At 41.3% G+C, this 14,962-nt stretch overlaps 1 protein-coding gene across 2 annotated transcripts in view; it reads right to left on the bottom strand.

Annotated features, from left to right (window-relative positions):
* The window catches only part of smtnb (smoothelin b), a 48,160-nt gene extending 34,330 nt beyond the window's left edge, over nucleotides 1-13,830 (bottom strand). For both annotated transcript variants that reach the window (XM_085181076.1, XM_085181077.1), the window contains exons 1-2: nucleotides 13,700-13,830; nucleotides 13,426-13,561 (exon numbers count right to left, since the gene is read on the bottom strand). In XM_085181076.1, coding sequence (XP_085037202.1) covers nucleotides 13,426-13,476 — 51 coding nt within the window. In that variant the 5' untranslated portion in view covers nucleotides 13,477-13,561; nucleotides 13,700-13,830. The remainder of the gene's footprint in view (nucleotides 1-13,425; nucleotides 13,562-13,699) is intronic.
* Between the last annotated feature and the right edge of the window lie 1,132 nt (nucleotides 13,831-14,962).

The following is a 14,962-nucleotide window of genomic DNA, read 5'->3' as shown; positions in this document are numbered from 1 at the left end:
TCCCAGCGTTAGATCATTTTTTGGTAATAACGCAGAGCAGTACACAGCCTCTGAATGTCTGAAATAGACCACTTATTATATGAAAGCTCTGGCTTTCAGACGTCTTTGTGCACTGGGTTGAATGGTAACACACAGGAGCCTTGATGGGAGGATGAAACGTTGCGTGCTGAAAATGTTTTTGTTTTTTTTTAAATTTTACATTTTTAATTTGCCTGTGTTTGTCAAAAAAATATGATTTCTTCTACAGCTGTATATATTTAAATATATAAGAGGTTTGCATGTACTTTACAACACTAAACTCAGGTATTACAAGTATAAAAGTTAGCTGTAAAAACTGCATTACTGTTGAACAACGCTGTGAGAAGAGGTTCACAAAAGTTGGATCAAACATTGTAGCTTGTTGTGTGAACCACATCATTCACACACACACATGCATAAACACACTGCTTGTATAAATAAGAATATATGAAGCTGAAGGAAAATCTAAAATAATAATAAATAATATATACGGAAAAGCTTGACATGGCATGCAAACAAAAAACCAAATACAGTAAATAAACAAACCAAAAATTTTATAATTAAAAATTCTCCAAAACCAACATTTTCTTTGACTGACTCATAACAAATTAATAGGGGTCAAATTTAATGTGAACAATATCACAAAAATGCATTTTCTGAAGAAACTGCAGTGTGAATGCTGATAGCTGAATGTCTTGAGCTGAAATGACATATCTGCTGAATTTTAAGTTAAAAAATGTTGAATGAGCTAAAAAAAAATACAGAATTTCTCACCTGAAAACAAAAGTGCAGAACTGTTGAAAGCTGACATTCACACAGAAGTTGTTGAAAAGTAGCTCAACATGTTTTAAAATGTAAATTAGAAAAAGCTGAGTAATGAGAAAGGAAAATTCAGAGTCAGAAAACCTCTGAATGAATATTAAAAGTTCATATTCATTCTGAATGACTGAAATGTGATCCCTCTAATTGGATCCACACAGTTCAAAACGTTTACATCTCTGAGCTTTGGAAGACACACTTTTGGAAAGAGAATAATGATGGCTACGTTTTGAGGGTAAAATGATGGCTGTAGAGCAAACACTGTGGACACAGCAGCAGTTTTAAGATGAATCTTGGCAGAGTGACAAACAGAGCTCATTAAGCAGGCAGGTGTGAGCCTGGTTGCTATAGCAACTCCAGCCAGTGGCACCAGACACACAGACACAGACATGTGCCCGTCTGCTGCTGGTTTAGATAAACAGAAAAGTGAGCCCAAAACAAATGCTTCCCAAGAGAAAACTACAAGTCGTATTGACAAAATTCTTTCGCTGTGAGCGCCAGCAATGTCCAGTCTACAGAATTCTCCGGTTTCATGCCTGTGGAGTTTATTATATGGACGTGGCTATTAAAATCAACAAGAGCAAACCTGAAATTTTGCAACAGGCAAAACTGATCAAAACCTGTGGGACTACATAAAGGATCAGAATTACCAGGGTCTCCCCATAAAAGAATTGAGGCCAATTTTACAAATTATCGAATGAAATGAAATGAAATATCAAATGCTCTGTACCACCTCAGTTCTTTGGGAATAGTGCATGCTGACCTCAAACCTGGAAACATAATAGTTGTGAACCACCATGAGTCTCCCGTCAAAGTCAAAGTTATTGACTTTGGCCTAGCACATCCTGTGTCTGTAGTGATTCCTGGTACCTGTGTGCAGACAATTTGGTATGAAGTTATGCCTCATATTCCATATAATGAAGCAATTGACATGTGGTCTCTGGGGCTGGTAGCTGTGAAACTTGCTATGGGGGTGCCCCTACCCTGGGATTACAATGTTTTAAAATTCAGACTGTGGCATGGCCAAAACGACCACAGCGAACAGCGGTGGACATTTAAGACAGAAGAACAATTTCAGTATGAGACAGGATACCAATCCAGCAATACTCGAAATATAACACTGCAGTATCTTGATGACCTCAAACAAGTAATCACAGTTAGAACAGGACCTGAAAGTGGCACAGATTTATTGGTCAGCCTGATTAAACGGATGTTGGCCTTGGATGCAAACCAGTGCATCAAACCCTTAGAGGTTCTCAAGCATCCCTTTTTTGACCCTGACCTGAAAGTTCCCCCTGCATTAAAATGAGAAGCAGAGGGAGACAAAAGTCTCCAGCATTGCTTCTTTGACCCCAGACAAAAGTGACAAAACCACAAGCAGCGGTTGGAAAAGTCAATCAACAGCAGAAATCCACTGCAAACACTTATCTACAATTCAAACCCAATACTCCTTTAAAACTGATAACAACAGCTTAAGATTTTAACAAAAAAAATAATTAAGTTGTTCCAATATTTATCACTTTGGCTTTTTTTTTAAAAAAAAAAAAAATTATTTTCACTCCCCCCCCACCCCAACCAGTTGCAGCAGATGGCTGTCCCTTCATGAGCCTGGTTCTGCCGGAAATTTCTTCCTATTGAAGGGAGTTTTTTTCCTCCCCACTGTCGCTAAATGCTTTCTCACACAATCACAATCCTCTGATTGTTGGAGTGGCCAAATAATGTAGGGCAGGGGTCTCAAACTCCAGTCCTCAGGAGCTACTGTGTATTATAGTAGCTCTCGAGGACTGGAGTTATAGAGACTCCTGCTCTAGGGGAACTAGCAATTCTTGTGAAAATTTAAAAAAAATATCCTTAAAAACAACAACCAGCAAATATGGTCTTGAACATGGGCACAATTTTGGTGAAAATCCACTAAGTAATCACTGTTTCAAGTTCATACCAATATTCAAAGTGGAGCAGCGGACACCTTACCATCACATCAATCCTTCAATCAGACCTCAAACACCATGTTTACACTGGTAAATTGGATACAAATTAATTAACTAAGTCTTGTTTGTAATTCTTCAAAAATACAGAGCTACCCTTCAGCTTCCTAGTAGACAAACTGTCATGGTCCTGGTTCTGGTGACCCAGGGTTCTTATGTTTTTGAGTTGTGTTAATTTTCCAGTGTCAGTCACGTTTTCTTTTTTTTTTTGTCTGTATGGGATTTGTGCTTATGTATAGTTTTTGGTCTTTAGGGTTCTGTCTCAGTGTCTTCCCTGTCTTTCCGTATATCATGTTCCCTCTCCGTCTCTCCAGTCAGTAATGTCCCCATGTTTGTTTCTCCCCCCTGTTCTCAGTGTTAAGCTTATGTGTATTTGTCTGCTTCTCCATATTTTTCATGCTTCCTGTTTTATCTTGATAGTCCTTGTCCTGCATTCGATGTATTTAATTTTGCTTCCCCTTTGTCTTGTTACGTCAGATTAGCCCCCAGCTGTGTTCCCACCTGTTCCATCCTCTCATTATCCTGCCTGTCCTCAGTCTCCCTCTGTTTGAAAATTTTCTCTGAAATTAAAATACATTTTCCAAGTGGCAATCCTTCTTGCCCGGATGGACTCTTTTATCTTGTGTTATAGGCTACAGCTTCATAGTGTTCATAGTAAGCAAGTCTCCGTTTCAAGTATGAAGAGAAGACTTCAAGCTGCAGGTTTGAGAGGATGAATTGCAACAAGAAAGCCATTGCTAAGACATCAGAATAAGACAAAGAGGCTTGCCTGGGCCATGAAACACTGCTATTGGACTACTGTAGACTGGAAGAAGGTATTATGGACTGATGAATCATAATTTGAAATCTTTGGTTCGTCACGCAGGATCTTTGTACGCCTTCGAGTAGGCAAAACGATAGTTCCACAGTGTGTGGCATCAACTGTCAAACAAGGAGGAGGAAATGTGATAGTCTGGATCCAGGGTCGGTGACTGAGAGTGAGAAACACCCTGAACCCAAACGGCTACCACAGCATTCTGCAGCACCCTCTGGTATGCGCCTAGTTGGTGAAGGTTTTATCCTACAGCAAGATAATGACCCAAAACATAAGCCCAGTGTCTGAGACCCCTCAGACCAAGTGACCTTTTGACTCTCAGTGGGTGTGTGCAGGTCTCGTCTCATTTTGTTGTTTTTTACTGAAAGCTAGGACTTGTACAGTTTTACACAAAAGTCTGAAGTATGTGGTTGTGCACCCATGTGCATGAATATAAAGGAGGGGTAGGGGGTACTGTGTTTTTGTGCATGAACAGAGCCCTAGAGTAATAATTTCCAGAGTAGACTGAGGTTTGAGTGCAGCCAGGCAGCTGATTGGATGAGTCCTGTGTCAAGTCCACAAGTGAGTTTGGCCTTATAAGGAAACACGGGACGCTTCTTAAAGCAAAAGCTGAAATAGATTAGCACCTGCCACCGAGGAAGCTGGGCTGCTACTGACAAACAAACAAACAAACAAACAAACAAACAAACAAAAAACAGATAAGTGAGGGTGAGTAAAGCTCAGAGTAATTTTAATTACCATATAATGCCCTTGTTGGTTTTCTTCAGGGCAAAACTCCAAGATTTAATGATTGATCAAGTGGATCAATTACCTCACAATGCCTGCATACAGTAGGTCTCCACACACACAGACAAAGATAGGTGGAAATATAATCAGGATAGCAACAGAAAGCCCTGCAAGGCAGAGGACACCTGGTTCTGGAGAGGAGGCAGTTTCAGTTGCCTTTCAGCTGAAAACCAAACTCAAGGTTAGAAGTCATTGTGTTACAGAGCGCTCTGAGCCTCCATTGTCTGTGATGAAGAAAAAGAGGGAGCATCTATGAACTATACAGGTAAGTGAGGGAGAGATAACTGTGCATGTGCCAACGTGCTTGCAGCAAGTGCAGTTGCACGTGTAGGAAAGCTTAAAACGTTTTCAATAGACAGACCTGGGAAAACACTGTCCCCCTTTACACTAGAGGTAGCAGCCACAAAGAACAGACACATAGAGGAATGCGCGGGGGCCACGAGGGTGGGGGGTGGTATAGTAATCAACAATGCCCTATAGGGCCGTAATGATGCACTGAAGACAGATCTGGACTCGAATGTGCTGTATTCATTCAGTCTCACATTAGTGCAAACAACTCCACACGCTGAAGGATTAATCAGCGCATGCTTGATTGTGCACACATGGTCGGCACTCTGATCTAAACTGCAAAATAATTACTGTTCGGCTGTGTGCAGGACCTCAAAGTTATTTCAGATCTTTGCTGCACTGCTGCGTCTCAGCACACTAAAAATCAGCTCTGCTGTGTAATTCTCTTTGGTCTCGTTCAGCCACTCCTGTGAAAGTGCTTGCCTCCAGACCCGCTGGTCAGGTCGCAGTGAGGTATCCAGGTCGAGCAGGAAAACTGTGACCCACATTTGGGAGCCACTCTCGTAACAGGGTTTAAGCCTCACTGTTCCTTTTGGGATTTCTGATACTGAATCTTATCTGTAGGAGCTGGTTCTTGAAGTTGAAATTATAGTTAAAAAAAACAAAAACACCTTATTTGCTTTTAAAAAAATATTTGTATATTCCCATCCAGGAGGAACGAGCCTTCCAAAATCACACTGCATCCTACACTACAGTTGCACTGTCCTGTGACAAGACTTTGAAAGTGTATGATGAATCTTCTCTAAATATGCTACATCGCTGGTCAAACCAAAGCCTTGCGTGACCGACTCATTTAGTTTAATGATGGAGGGCCAGAAGGCAGAAGTGGTGTCCCACAGGAAGAAAAAGAGAGGGATAACTGAAGCAATTTGCAATGCTGCAGAGCACAAACTGTTTGTTATAAAAGATCCCAGAGAGGCAGCAATAAAAATCCTGCGTATAACAATGATACAGAGACAGACTGAGAGAGGCAAACAAAATTTAACAGATCAGCAGTGTACATCTCAAGAATGCCACGACATTAACAAGGCCGAGCTGGAAAGCAAAACATAAACATCCGCCTGATGAGTTCTAGGCACCTCAGGAAATGCCTCTTTCCTCAGGAAGTTAATATAGAAAAGAAAAACTAAAAAAGAAAAACAGTGTTTTTAAATTTCTTCAATTTCTCATTTAAAAAGCATTATCCAGCGCCATACAATCATCCTTTTTTATTAACTCTCTATGTGACTTAATAAAAAACTTTTTTTTTCTCCCTCCTGCTGAATGCAGATCCTTATATGTTCCATTTTCCTCTATAAACAGAGCAACAGCTTAAATGACAGCAAAATCTGTGCCGACTCCCTCCAGCAGTACAGCTGAGAATCAGAGCTTGGGAAGTAGCATTAGATGGCATCTTAATGGCATCTCAATGAGAGTTAATTTTCTCTTCCCCCTGAGAGAACAACAACAGATTTCTCATCACATCGAAAAAACTGTATGTTTCATCCACATCTGCTGAGTATTTTTTGTCTAAAAACTGGACAAAGAGAAGACTTTGGAACCCAAAAATCTCCAGACACTAAATGCATAAAGCTCAAGGGAAGGTTGCTGTCCATCTCAGAGACGCCTCTGACAGCAGACAGGAACGAGGAGGGGAAGAAAGAAAGCACGCGTTCAATGTCTTATTCAGACCTTTTCCATTTGGCTGACTGATGATCCGGACAGAGATCAGTCGCACAAACTGCCTCTGCTGGATCACTTACCAAACAGAGGAAAAGACCAGAGCAGCTGTGACAGCAGCAGCAGTCTCATATCTGACAGTTACAAAACTCGGTGCACCGCCTGCTTGACAGCTACACAATATACTGAGTCTAAACTTCACAGGCGGAGTCTCCTCCATCGTTCTGAATATCTCCTGGCTGACTGCATCAGAAGTACTGGAAGTAGGAATTCTTCTGACAAGCTGCAGACTGCAAGTTCCTAAGAGTGAAGCGCCATTAGTTTGAGTCAAACCAGACACAGCAACACAACTCACATTGTGCTCAATTTGTAATTATACAGCACAAAGATTTGTTAACTCACAGAAAATGTCCTCTTGTACTTATTTGTGTATTTTACTGTGGACACTAAAAAAATAGATATTTCTGTAGTAGATATTGAAAACTGGAATTCTCCTGTCATTTTATTCACCTCTTTATCTATTACTTTATTACTGTAGTTAGAATGGCTGTGGAGAGATATTTATCATTAGGACAAGCTGTAAAATTTATAAAAGCAATTAAAAGTCCAAAAGTGTCCTCCTTCACATTTTCCAAAGATGTCCAGTGAGCCGGACTGGTTTCTCTGCCAGGCCGATTCTGGGCCGCGGACCTTGTGTTTGACACACCTGCACTCAAATATGGAGCCACTGATTTGCTGATTTAGTTTACCTACCCAAAAAGGAATGGGAAAAAGTGCACACTTATTTAATCCCACTTCTACTCTATAAGTCACCAAATAGTCTTCATCAAGCTTGTTTGATATAGACCATGTGTGTCAAATATAAGGCCCAGGGGCCGCAATCAGCCCAGCAAAGACTGCAATCTGGTCCACTTGACAGCTTAGGAAAATGTAAATGTACGGGATAAATTTTGGACTTTACAGTGTTTCCTATGGATAAAGACCTCCCCCACGAGCATTATTACTACACCGTAGTAATAAAGTGATACGTAAACAATTAAATGACAGAAAAGTTCCTGTTTCTACTATATATTACAAACATTTAACAGTGTTTCCACAGTAAAATAAAACAAAACAAAAGTATTTTCTGTGACTCAACAAAAACTGTTTTTTAAATAATTACAGGACAGACTGAGCAATGAGCTACCAGAACTTCTTTTGTCATTTTACACATTTATTTCTTACTGAGAGTCATCAGATATCTTTGTTTTATTACAACAACATTTCTTTATCATGTGAAGGAACTGAGATGTACTGTAGAAATGGCACTTCTTGCTCCTATACTAAGACATCTCAATGCGGGATTCAATGCATAGTTAAACTTTGTGAGCTTCACTTAAGATCAAAGTGGGCTGTATGTAGCCCATCAGTTTGACATCCCTGATATAAAGAGTAACGTTTTGTGATAAATGAAATGCACTCAACCCATTTGTGTTGGTGGATAAACACTTTAAAAGTCTACCTGTCTTTTTTTTTTTAAATAACCCATTTTTTCACTCTGTCTTGCAGAGTACGGGGTTCGATAGTCGTTAAAGTGAAACTCCTGAAATTTAAGCTTGCTGTTGGGCTCCAAAGGCCACGGTGACAATTAGTTTAACTTTGTATCGCAATATATTTAGTAAAGTTTCCAAACACCGCCTCATGAGAACTATATAACTCACAGACAAGGAGTCTAAGCAGTAACAATTTAAGTACAAGCTAATACACAATCTTATAATAATGTAATCACATTACTACACTGTTGAGCGCTGTTTGTTCAGCGTACTGCCACATTATTCTCTAATGGCATTACAAAAAAAGACTACTAAAAATAAAATACTGCTTCAGATTTTAAAGGCTGCTCGTCCTTCTGGAGAACCCACCCTTTCAAAAATGACATAACAATAGTAAATATATGCTTAAACAAGAAAAACTGACACACTGAACTCAGTTTCAACTTTGCCTTCTAAACACAAACACTTAAATACTTTCTGAGCTGCGCTAAACAGTGTTACGTTCACTCTGAATGATTGTCCCACAATAACAAACTACTGAGGGGTCAAAGACCAGATGATCTCAAAGTTCATGGTTTTTCTTTTCTCATCTGTTCAGAGCTAAAATCGTAGAGCACTATTTATAGCAGAACAAAAGTTTCCCGTTTTATGACGCAAACATGCAGCTTCTTATCTCAGCTCAGCACGGCCATTTATTTGGATATTTGCTTCAAAGATTGAAGCCAGGAACTAAATGGTTCACTATAACAGGCTGTCACTGCAGCAGTGCAGATAACTCATCCTGCGTCAGAGGGAGCGCTGCCCTGAATATTAAACTGCTCCAGTCTTCATCATCACCTCCCTTTAATCCTTCGGAAAATGGAGCACAAACACCACATACACATCTGCATAGGTCAAAGGCAGCCAAGTTCACAAACCCTAAAGCTCGAGATGTAGGAGATACTTCAGGTTCAGTTTTCTTGTCTTTACAGGTGTTTGTGGTGGGATGCAGGTGTGCATTCGGAGGGAGATGTAATGCATGCAACAACTTGTACCTACCATGATAGGTACAAGTTGAGGACACTTCACTCAATTTTCCAAAAAAGGAAAAGGAAAAGAAATGAAAATGGTTTTCAGGATCGTTGAGGCGACAGCAATATCTGATCATTTCAGCTTCAATTTGATTGATATCACTTTAAAAAGGTGCCACTACTGTACTGTTCTGTCACACACTGGCTGTTACAGACGTGGATGATTTTTGAATAATGTAGGTCAGTGTATTTACAAGTAATCCCGGCCAGTTGAAAGCTCAGACGTGAAGCGGTTCTTAATGCTCAGGCATGTTTTACTGCTCTTGGCTCTGTGTGGTGCTAAAGAAAGAGGAGATTGATGATGATGAACACAGCAGCCGCAACCCACCTGCTGTTCAAATCTTCTGTTTGCAAGTGGGCAACCAATCAGAAGACAGCTAAAACAACTCGTTTCAGACTGCGGCCACACTGAGGCCACGTTTTAAATGAAATCTCTTTGCGTGTGTCTGTTTGCGATTTAGTCCGCAAGGAGTTGAGCAACAAAACGTGGCACAAAGTTTAGGCTCCTGGATGCGCTTATCTATATCAGATATTATAAGGCTGTCACATGGCCTAGCAACCACTTACCAAATGACCTTTTTTTTAAAGTTTTACACACGTACAACACCTTAAAAGCATCGCATAGTTTGAATTTTCATCACATTTATACCCACACAGTTGAGTTATTTATCATACATTATGATGCCATGACCCCTATTCCATTACTACCTACTCAGATCGACTGGGCACGGTTTTTAGGGTGTTCCATTAGGTCAGGGGTGTCGAACTCCAGGCCTCAAGGGCCGGTGTCCTGCAGGTTTTAGATAACACCCTGGGCCATCACAGCTGATTTACAACTCTAGGCCCTGTTCGACACCTGTGCATTAGGTCATAGCACCTGGTGTGTTTTAACAGTACCTGCTTGGCCGGGTGACGTTGTCAGACTGCATGCCACCGATTGGCTGGTTATTAGTGTCACTCAATGAGTCATGAGATTGTCTCATTCACGAAAATCAACCTGCCATTTCTGGAAACGGTTACAAAAAAGCAAAAAGCAAAAAAAACAACAAAACGCAGTGTTCTCCGTCTCAGCAGACCGAGCAGCAGGTATTCTTGCTTCGATGTCAAGCTTTGTTGTAGAGTTTGTTACGTCGCAGGACGCTCGAACGCGTTGCTATGACAACAACCATGCATATTTGGTGGTACCAAATTGTAATCGAAAACCAGTCGGTCCAAGTAGGTAGTAATGGAAAAGGGGCCTAATGTGATTAAATATTTGAGTTTGCCAACAGCACCAAACTCACCAGGAAGGATTATTTTGAACTGTGTATCAGGTATTAACTCTAATTCACTTAAAAATTTTCCAGCTCTTAAATTTTATAGTTGGTACAAGCATAATCAGTCCCCTTGACTGAAATTTCATGGAAACATTTTTTTTTCTCTAATTTTAGCTTGGAGTGTATGAAAACACACAGCCTGCATATATATGAAACTGTCCCAGACAAGAGTTATGTAATATAGTGCAACTCCTGCAATTCATATTTTCCTAATGACAAGGCTGACATTTTGGACCCCCGTCTCTGGGGGTTAAGCAAAATCTGCACACTATACCAAGATCCTTCAAAACAAGTCCATTCTTCCTCTCAGACTGTAACCGTTGAGCCCTTGTCAACTCGCAAAGGGTCCACAGAGCCATAAAATAAAGGCCCAGGGGTCCCATATATCAACGAGCCTGGACCACAGAGCAAAATCGGCTATTTTAAACATGTGTGAATGCCTCTCGCTCACCAGGGAGAAAGGGACAGTCACACAGCTGGCAAGACAGGTTACAAATCATTACGCGAGACATCCAGCCCGTGTGAAACCAGCCCAGCAGGCGCCGCAGGCAGAAAAGTCTCCAAGCGGTCAAATCAATTCATAAATAATAAAACGTCTGAGTTGTACATTAACTGCAATGTGATTTTTATGCAAATACTGATTTCAGGTCTGTTACAGTGCAGCCAGAGAACCAACAGACACTTTCACGACAGAGCCGGATGACGCAAGATTGCCACATCAACAGACACCTGCAGACCCAACCCGTCCTGCAGGTTTAACCCCCAAGAAAACTGTTACCGCACAGCACATTGATGGGAATAACAGCAGATAACCATCACCCTCAGAGCTTGAAACCATCAGATAAAGTCTGCTATTAAGTAACAGCGGTTGGAGTGGTTTGGAAGGAAAGGGGTTTTCTCTGAGTGGCCTCAGCAGCTTTTGTGTTTTTGTGGCCACACAAGCACCATTCAGACAGATGACCCGCTGCAAACACTCCCCCTCCCCACCTCAGCTCTTCTCCTGAGGAAACCAGGACACCAACCGATTATTCCTGTGGACATTTAAATAATTGTGGTAGCTAAGAGAAAAGACAACTGCTTTCCCTTGTTGCCATGGAGGGGATTAAATGAGCAGTATAAAAGGCTGGCCGGGCTTTCAATACAAGTGTAGAGACGGGATTAGTGGCGTTAGAGAGGCCGCCGTATGACCTTCTGACTGCTTAGTTCATTAGGTACAACACAGGCCTGGAACTTGTGTTCGTTATCCAACTGTTTAATAGCAGCTCCTCCACCCGGATTTACGATGAGCTTAATTAAAGCCCAGCCATCTCCAAACGCCCATCATCTTTTACTAGTGTCCTGAATAAAGGCAGATTCAGAGAGAGCATAAACCCCACACAATGAGGTGTTATGTTTCATAAAAAACTTAAAACACAAAAAAGGCTCCATTCACAGCTGTCATGCCGCGTTTAAATTACACCGCAACCTCATGTGAACTTCTCCTCCGGGTTTGTTTCGTTTGAATCCGAGTTCACCACGGAAAACCCTGACACTCGAGTCACCACAAATATCATCAGTGAAAATGTGGGATCTCTGTGACCTACAGGCTGCTGGTCACGTCTGAGGGAGGAAAACTGAGCGGAAAGACGCTCAGCCGGAAGAGTCCCGTTCGCTCCAGCTCAGTAAAGGCTTGACTAATGGGCGCCAGGATAAGAACATACGTTTTTTTTAAATTCTCCTGCTGATGCTGCTGCTCCTCTCTGGACAGCATTTTCTCACAGGCCACACAGCAAGAGGCAGACAAGCACCCTTAAAACCAATGAGCTGGGGTCTCATGGGATCATAATTTGGTGAAAAATGTGTCTGAAATTAAATATTCCCAAACAAAATCTCTCAATACAGTCTTTGAAACTTTCCCAGCTAAATTTGTGGCTTTCCTCCCTCGCACTCAGTTCATCTTCCTTTTCCCTGCTCCGTCTTCGTATAAATAAACTCATAAAGCCCCTGATCAAAGCAGCCAGTGCCACCGCTTCAAAGTAAATCACTGTGCTGAAGAATAAATATTATTTCCTGCATGTTCTCCTGTGCTCCCACCAGCGTAACGTCATTTATGGTGAGAGCAATTTATGGGAAAACAAGGACTGTGTGTGTCGGCAAGATGATTTAAAGAACAGCACGCAGGTCAGCTTTAAAAACAGCAATCAAGGGTTTTTTCCTCCCCTTCTTCTTTTCCATCTTAAAGTGCACATTCTTCTGAAATCAGCCAGTGAGGGTAATGACAGAAAAACAAAGCCACACAGAGTTTCAGCTGAGAGATGCAAACTTGAAGGCTTTGAGTCATTACAAATTTTAAAAAACTAAAGAATGAATATGTTGCATGTATGACTGTTGCGTATGTGTCTGTGATTCAGACAAACTCATGCCTAAACAAGGGCAGCTGACTCATACTTCCTTGTCGGCATGCCTGCAGGTGTTACTTTCCCCTCCTCCATAATTAATTACAACCTTCCTGATAAGAACTAATAAATGTTTCTAGACTTCCTGGTGAATGATACATTCCTCCTGTCAGTACTGACTGATGCTCCTGTGAGGTAATGCCTCATGAATAACTTTATTAATCATGAACTACCTTGAATATTCTGCATTAGACATTTTTAGATATTAACTTTTTTAAACAGCTACTTTCTCCATCAGTCTGACAGCTGTTTGCTTTGATTATACACAAAACTACTCATTTATTAAAGATTCAAATACCCTTTAATATCCTGGCACCAGTAGAAAACCCTCATAATTTTTGTACTGCCGTTGTGTTTGGGATATACTGGAGATGAATTACTCCCAGTGTAGTGGTAAGCACTGGGAGTAGATGGCCCTGTATGCGTGCAGACCACCTGTCTGGACACTCTTACCTGTGAGGTATCAAAAGGTGAGACAAATGCTGAATATATCAACAGCACTGGGCTCAATCACCGGTGATCAGACAGACATTTACCTGGATTAAAAGCACACATTTTCCCCCAAAACAAAGGAATCACTTAGCCCCCTAACACACTTATATCCCACAGTGCTCAACATTAGTATTCCCATTCATCTACTCACCAAAGCTCGGAGAGAGGGCTCATCCAACGCTGAATAGCTTTCCAGGGACATTTCTGAGTGTCCTGTCGAGCTCAGGTGAGACGAGATCTGGATAGGGATAGGTGTCCCGATCAACAACAACAACGTCTGTACCCACCTGCACCGCACGTAGGCTGTTGTTATCGTCTTTTAAAAAATTATCCGCACTGTCTATAACTTTCTACTCAGCACAGCAGAAACTTTTTTTTAACTTCTAACAACAGAAATAAACCCTCGTCCTGCTACAAGAGCATACCTCGGTCGTCTTCGTCCGTTTCTCGGGTCACAATGAAAGCACACACAGTCCAAAGTTCTCACGAGGAGACGTTGGGAGCTTTTTGAACCGAGGATTCCCTCGGAAAGGTGTAACCCCGCCCCTCGCTGGATCTGGCCTCTCCCGGCGCTCATTCAAAGCGCGCCGCTGTGTGGGGAGACGTAAAATAGCCTCCAGGTATAGATGGCACTCAAATCTTTAAGATTCTCATTAAAATCTTACCTTTTATAATATTAATGAAACCTCCCTAAAATAATACTAATAATTATACATACCTGTTATCAATAATTATAATAATAATTACATTGATTTATAGTCTGTAATTACCTGTTTATACAGTAAATAAGGGATTAGTTTATTTGATAGTACTTATCTAATAAATAGATTTTTAAGTTTTATTGTTGATAACAGGGCAGTAGAGTAGACCGGAAAGGTGGGACAGAGACCAGGGAGGGAATGACACACAGGAAATAGCCCAGGGTTGAACTAGAGCCAGGCCCCTGCAGTAACCTTTCAGCAGATGGACATCCACTCAACCCACCAAGCTAAACTGACGCCCAAAGTGTGCCTTCACTACTGCCTTCATTCAAGATTTTGTGCAAATGTTCCAGAGAGATTTTGGTTTATGTTGACACTGATAGCATCACACAACTCCACCACATCCCAAAGGTGCTCTGTTGGATTGAGATCTGGTGATTGTGGAGGTCATTTGAGTACAGTGAAGACATTATGTTCACAAAACCAGTTTGAGATTATTTGGCCTTTGTGACATCAGCAATGAGAGTAAGGTTACACTGTGGTTATGGACATAGTCAGCAATGACAGTCAGACTGTTTGACACTATGGGGCCCAAAGTGTGCCAAATAAATGTATCCTACACTATTGCACCATCAGCAGCCTGAACCACTGATAGGCATTCATGCTTTCATGTTGTTCACACCAAATTCTGATCCTACCATCTGAATGAAATCAAGACTCAGACCAGGCAGCATTTCTCCAATCATCTATTGATGAGCTTTTGCAAATTGTTTCATGATCTTAGCTGACAGAAGTGATAACCAGTGTGGTCTTCTGCTGCTGTAGCCTATCTGCATCATGGTCCCTCATGTTGTCCATTTAGAGATGCTTTTCTGCATACTTTGGTTGTAACGATTGGTTATTTGAGTTACTTTTTTGAAGCAGTCTGGTCTTTTTCCTCTGACCATTGACATCAGCAAAACATTTTCACTCACAGAACTGCCACTC

Source organism: Neolamprologus multifasciatus, chromosome 12 (genome assembly GCF_963576455.1).
Source record: "Neolamprologus multifasciatus chromosome 12, fNeoMul1.2, whole genome shotgun sequence".
Lineage (NCBI taxonomy): Eukaryota > Metazoa > Chordata > Actinopteri > Cichliformes > Cichlidae > Neolamprologus > Neolamprologus multifasciatus.
The sequence above is the reverse complement of the archived record's forward strand: the minus strand, read 5'-3'. Positions and strand labels throughout refer to the sequence as shown.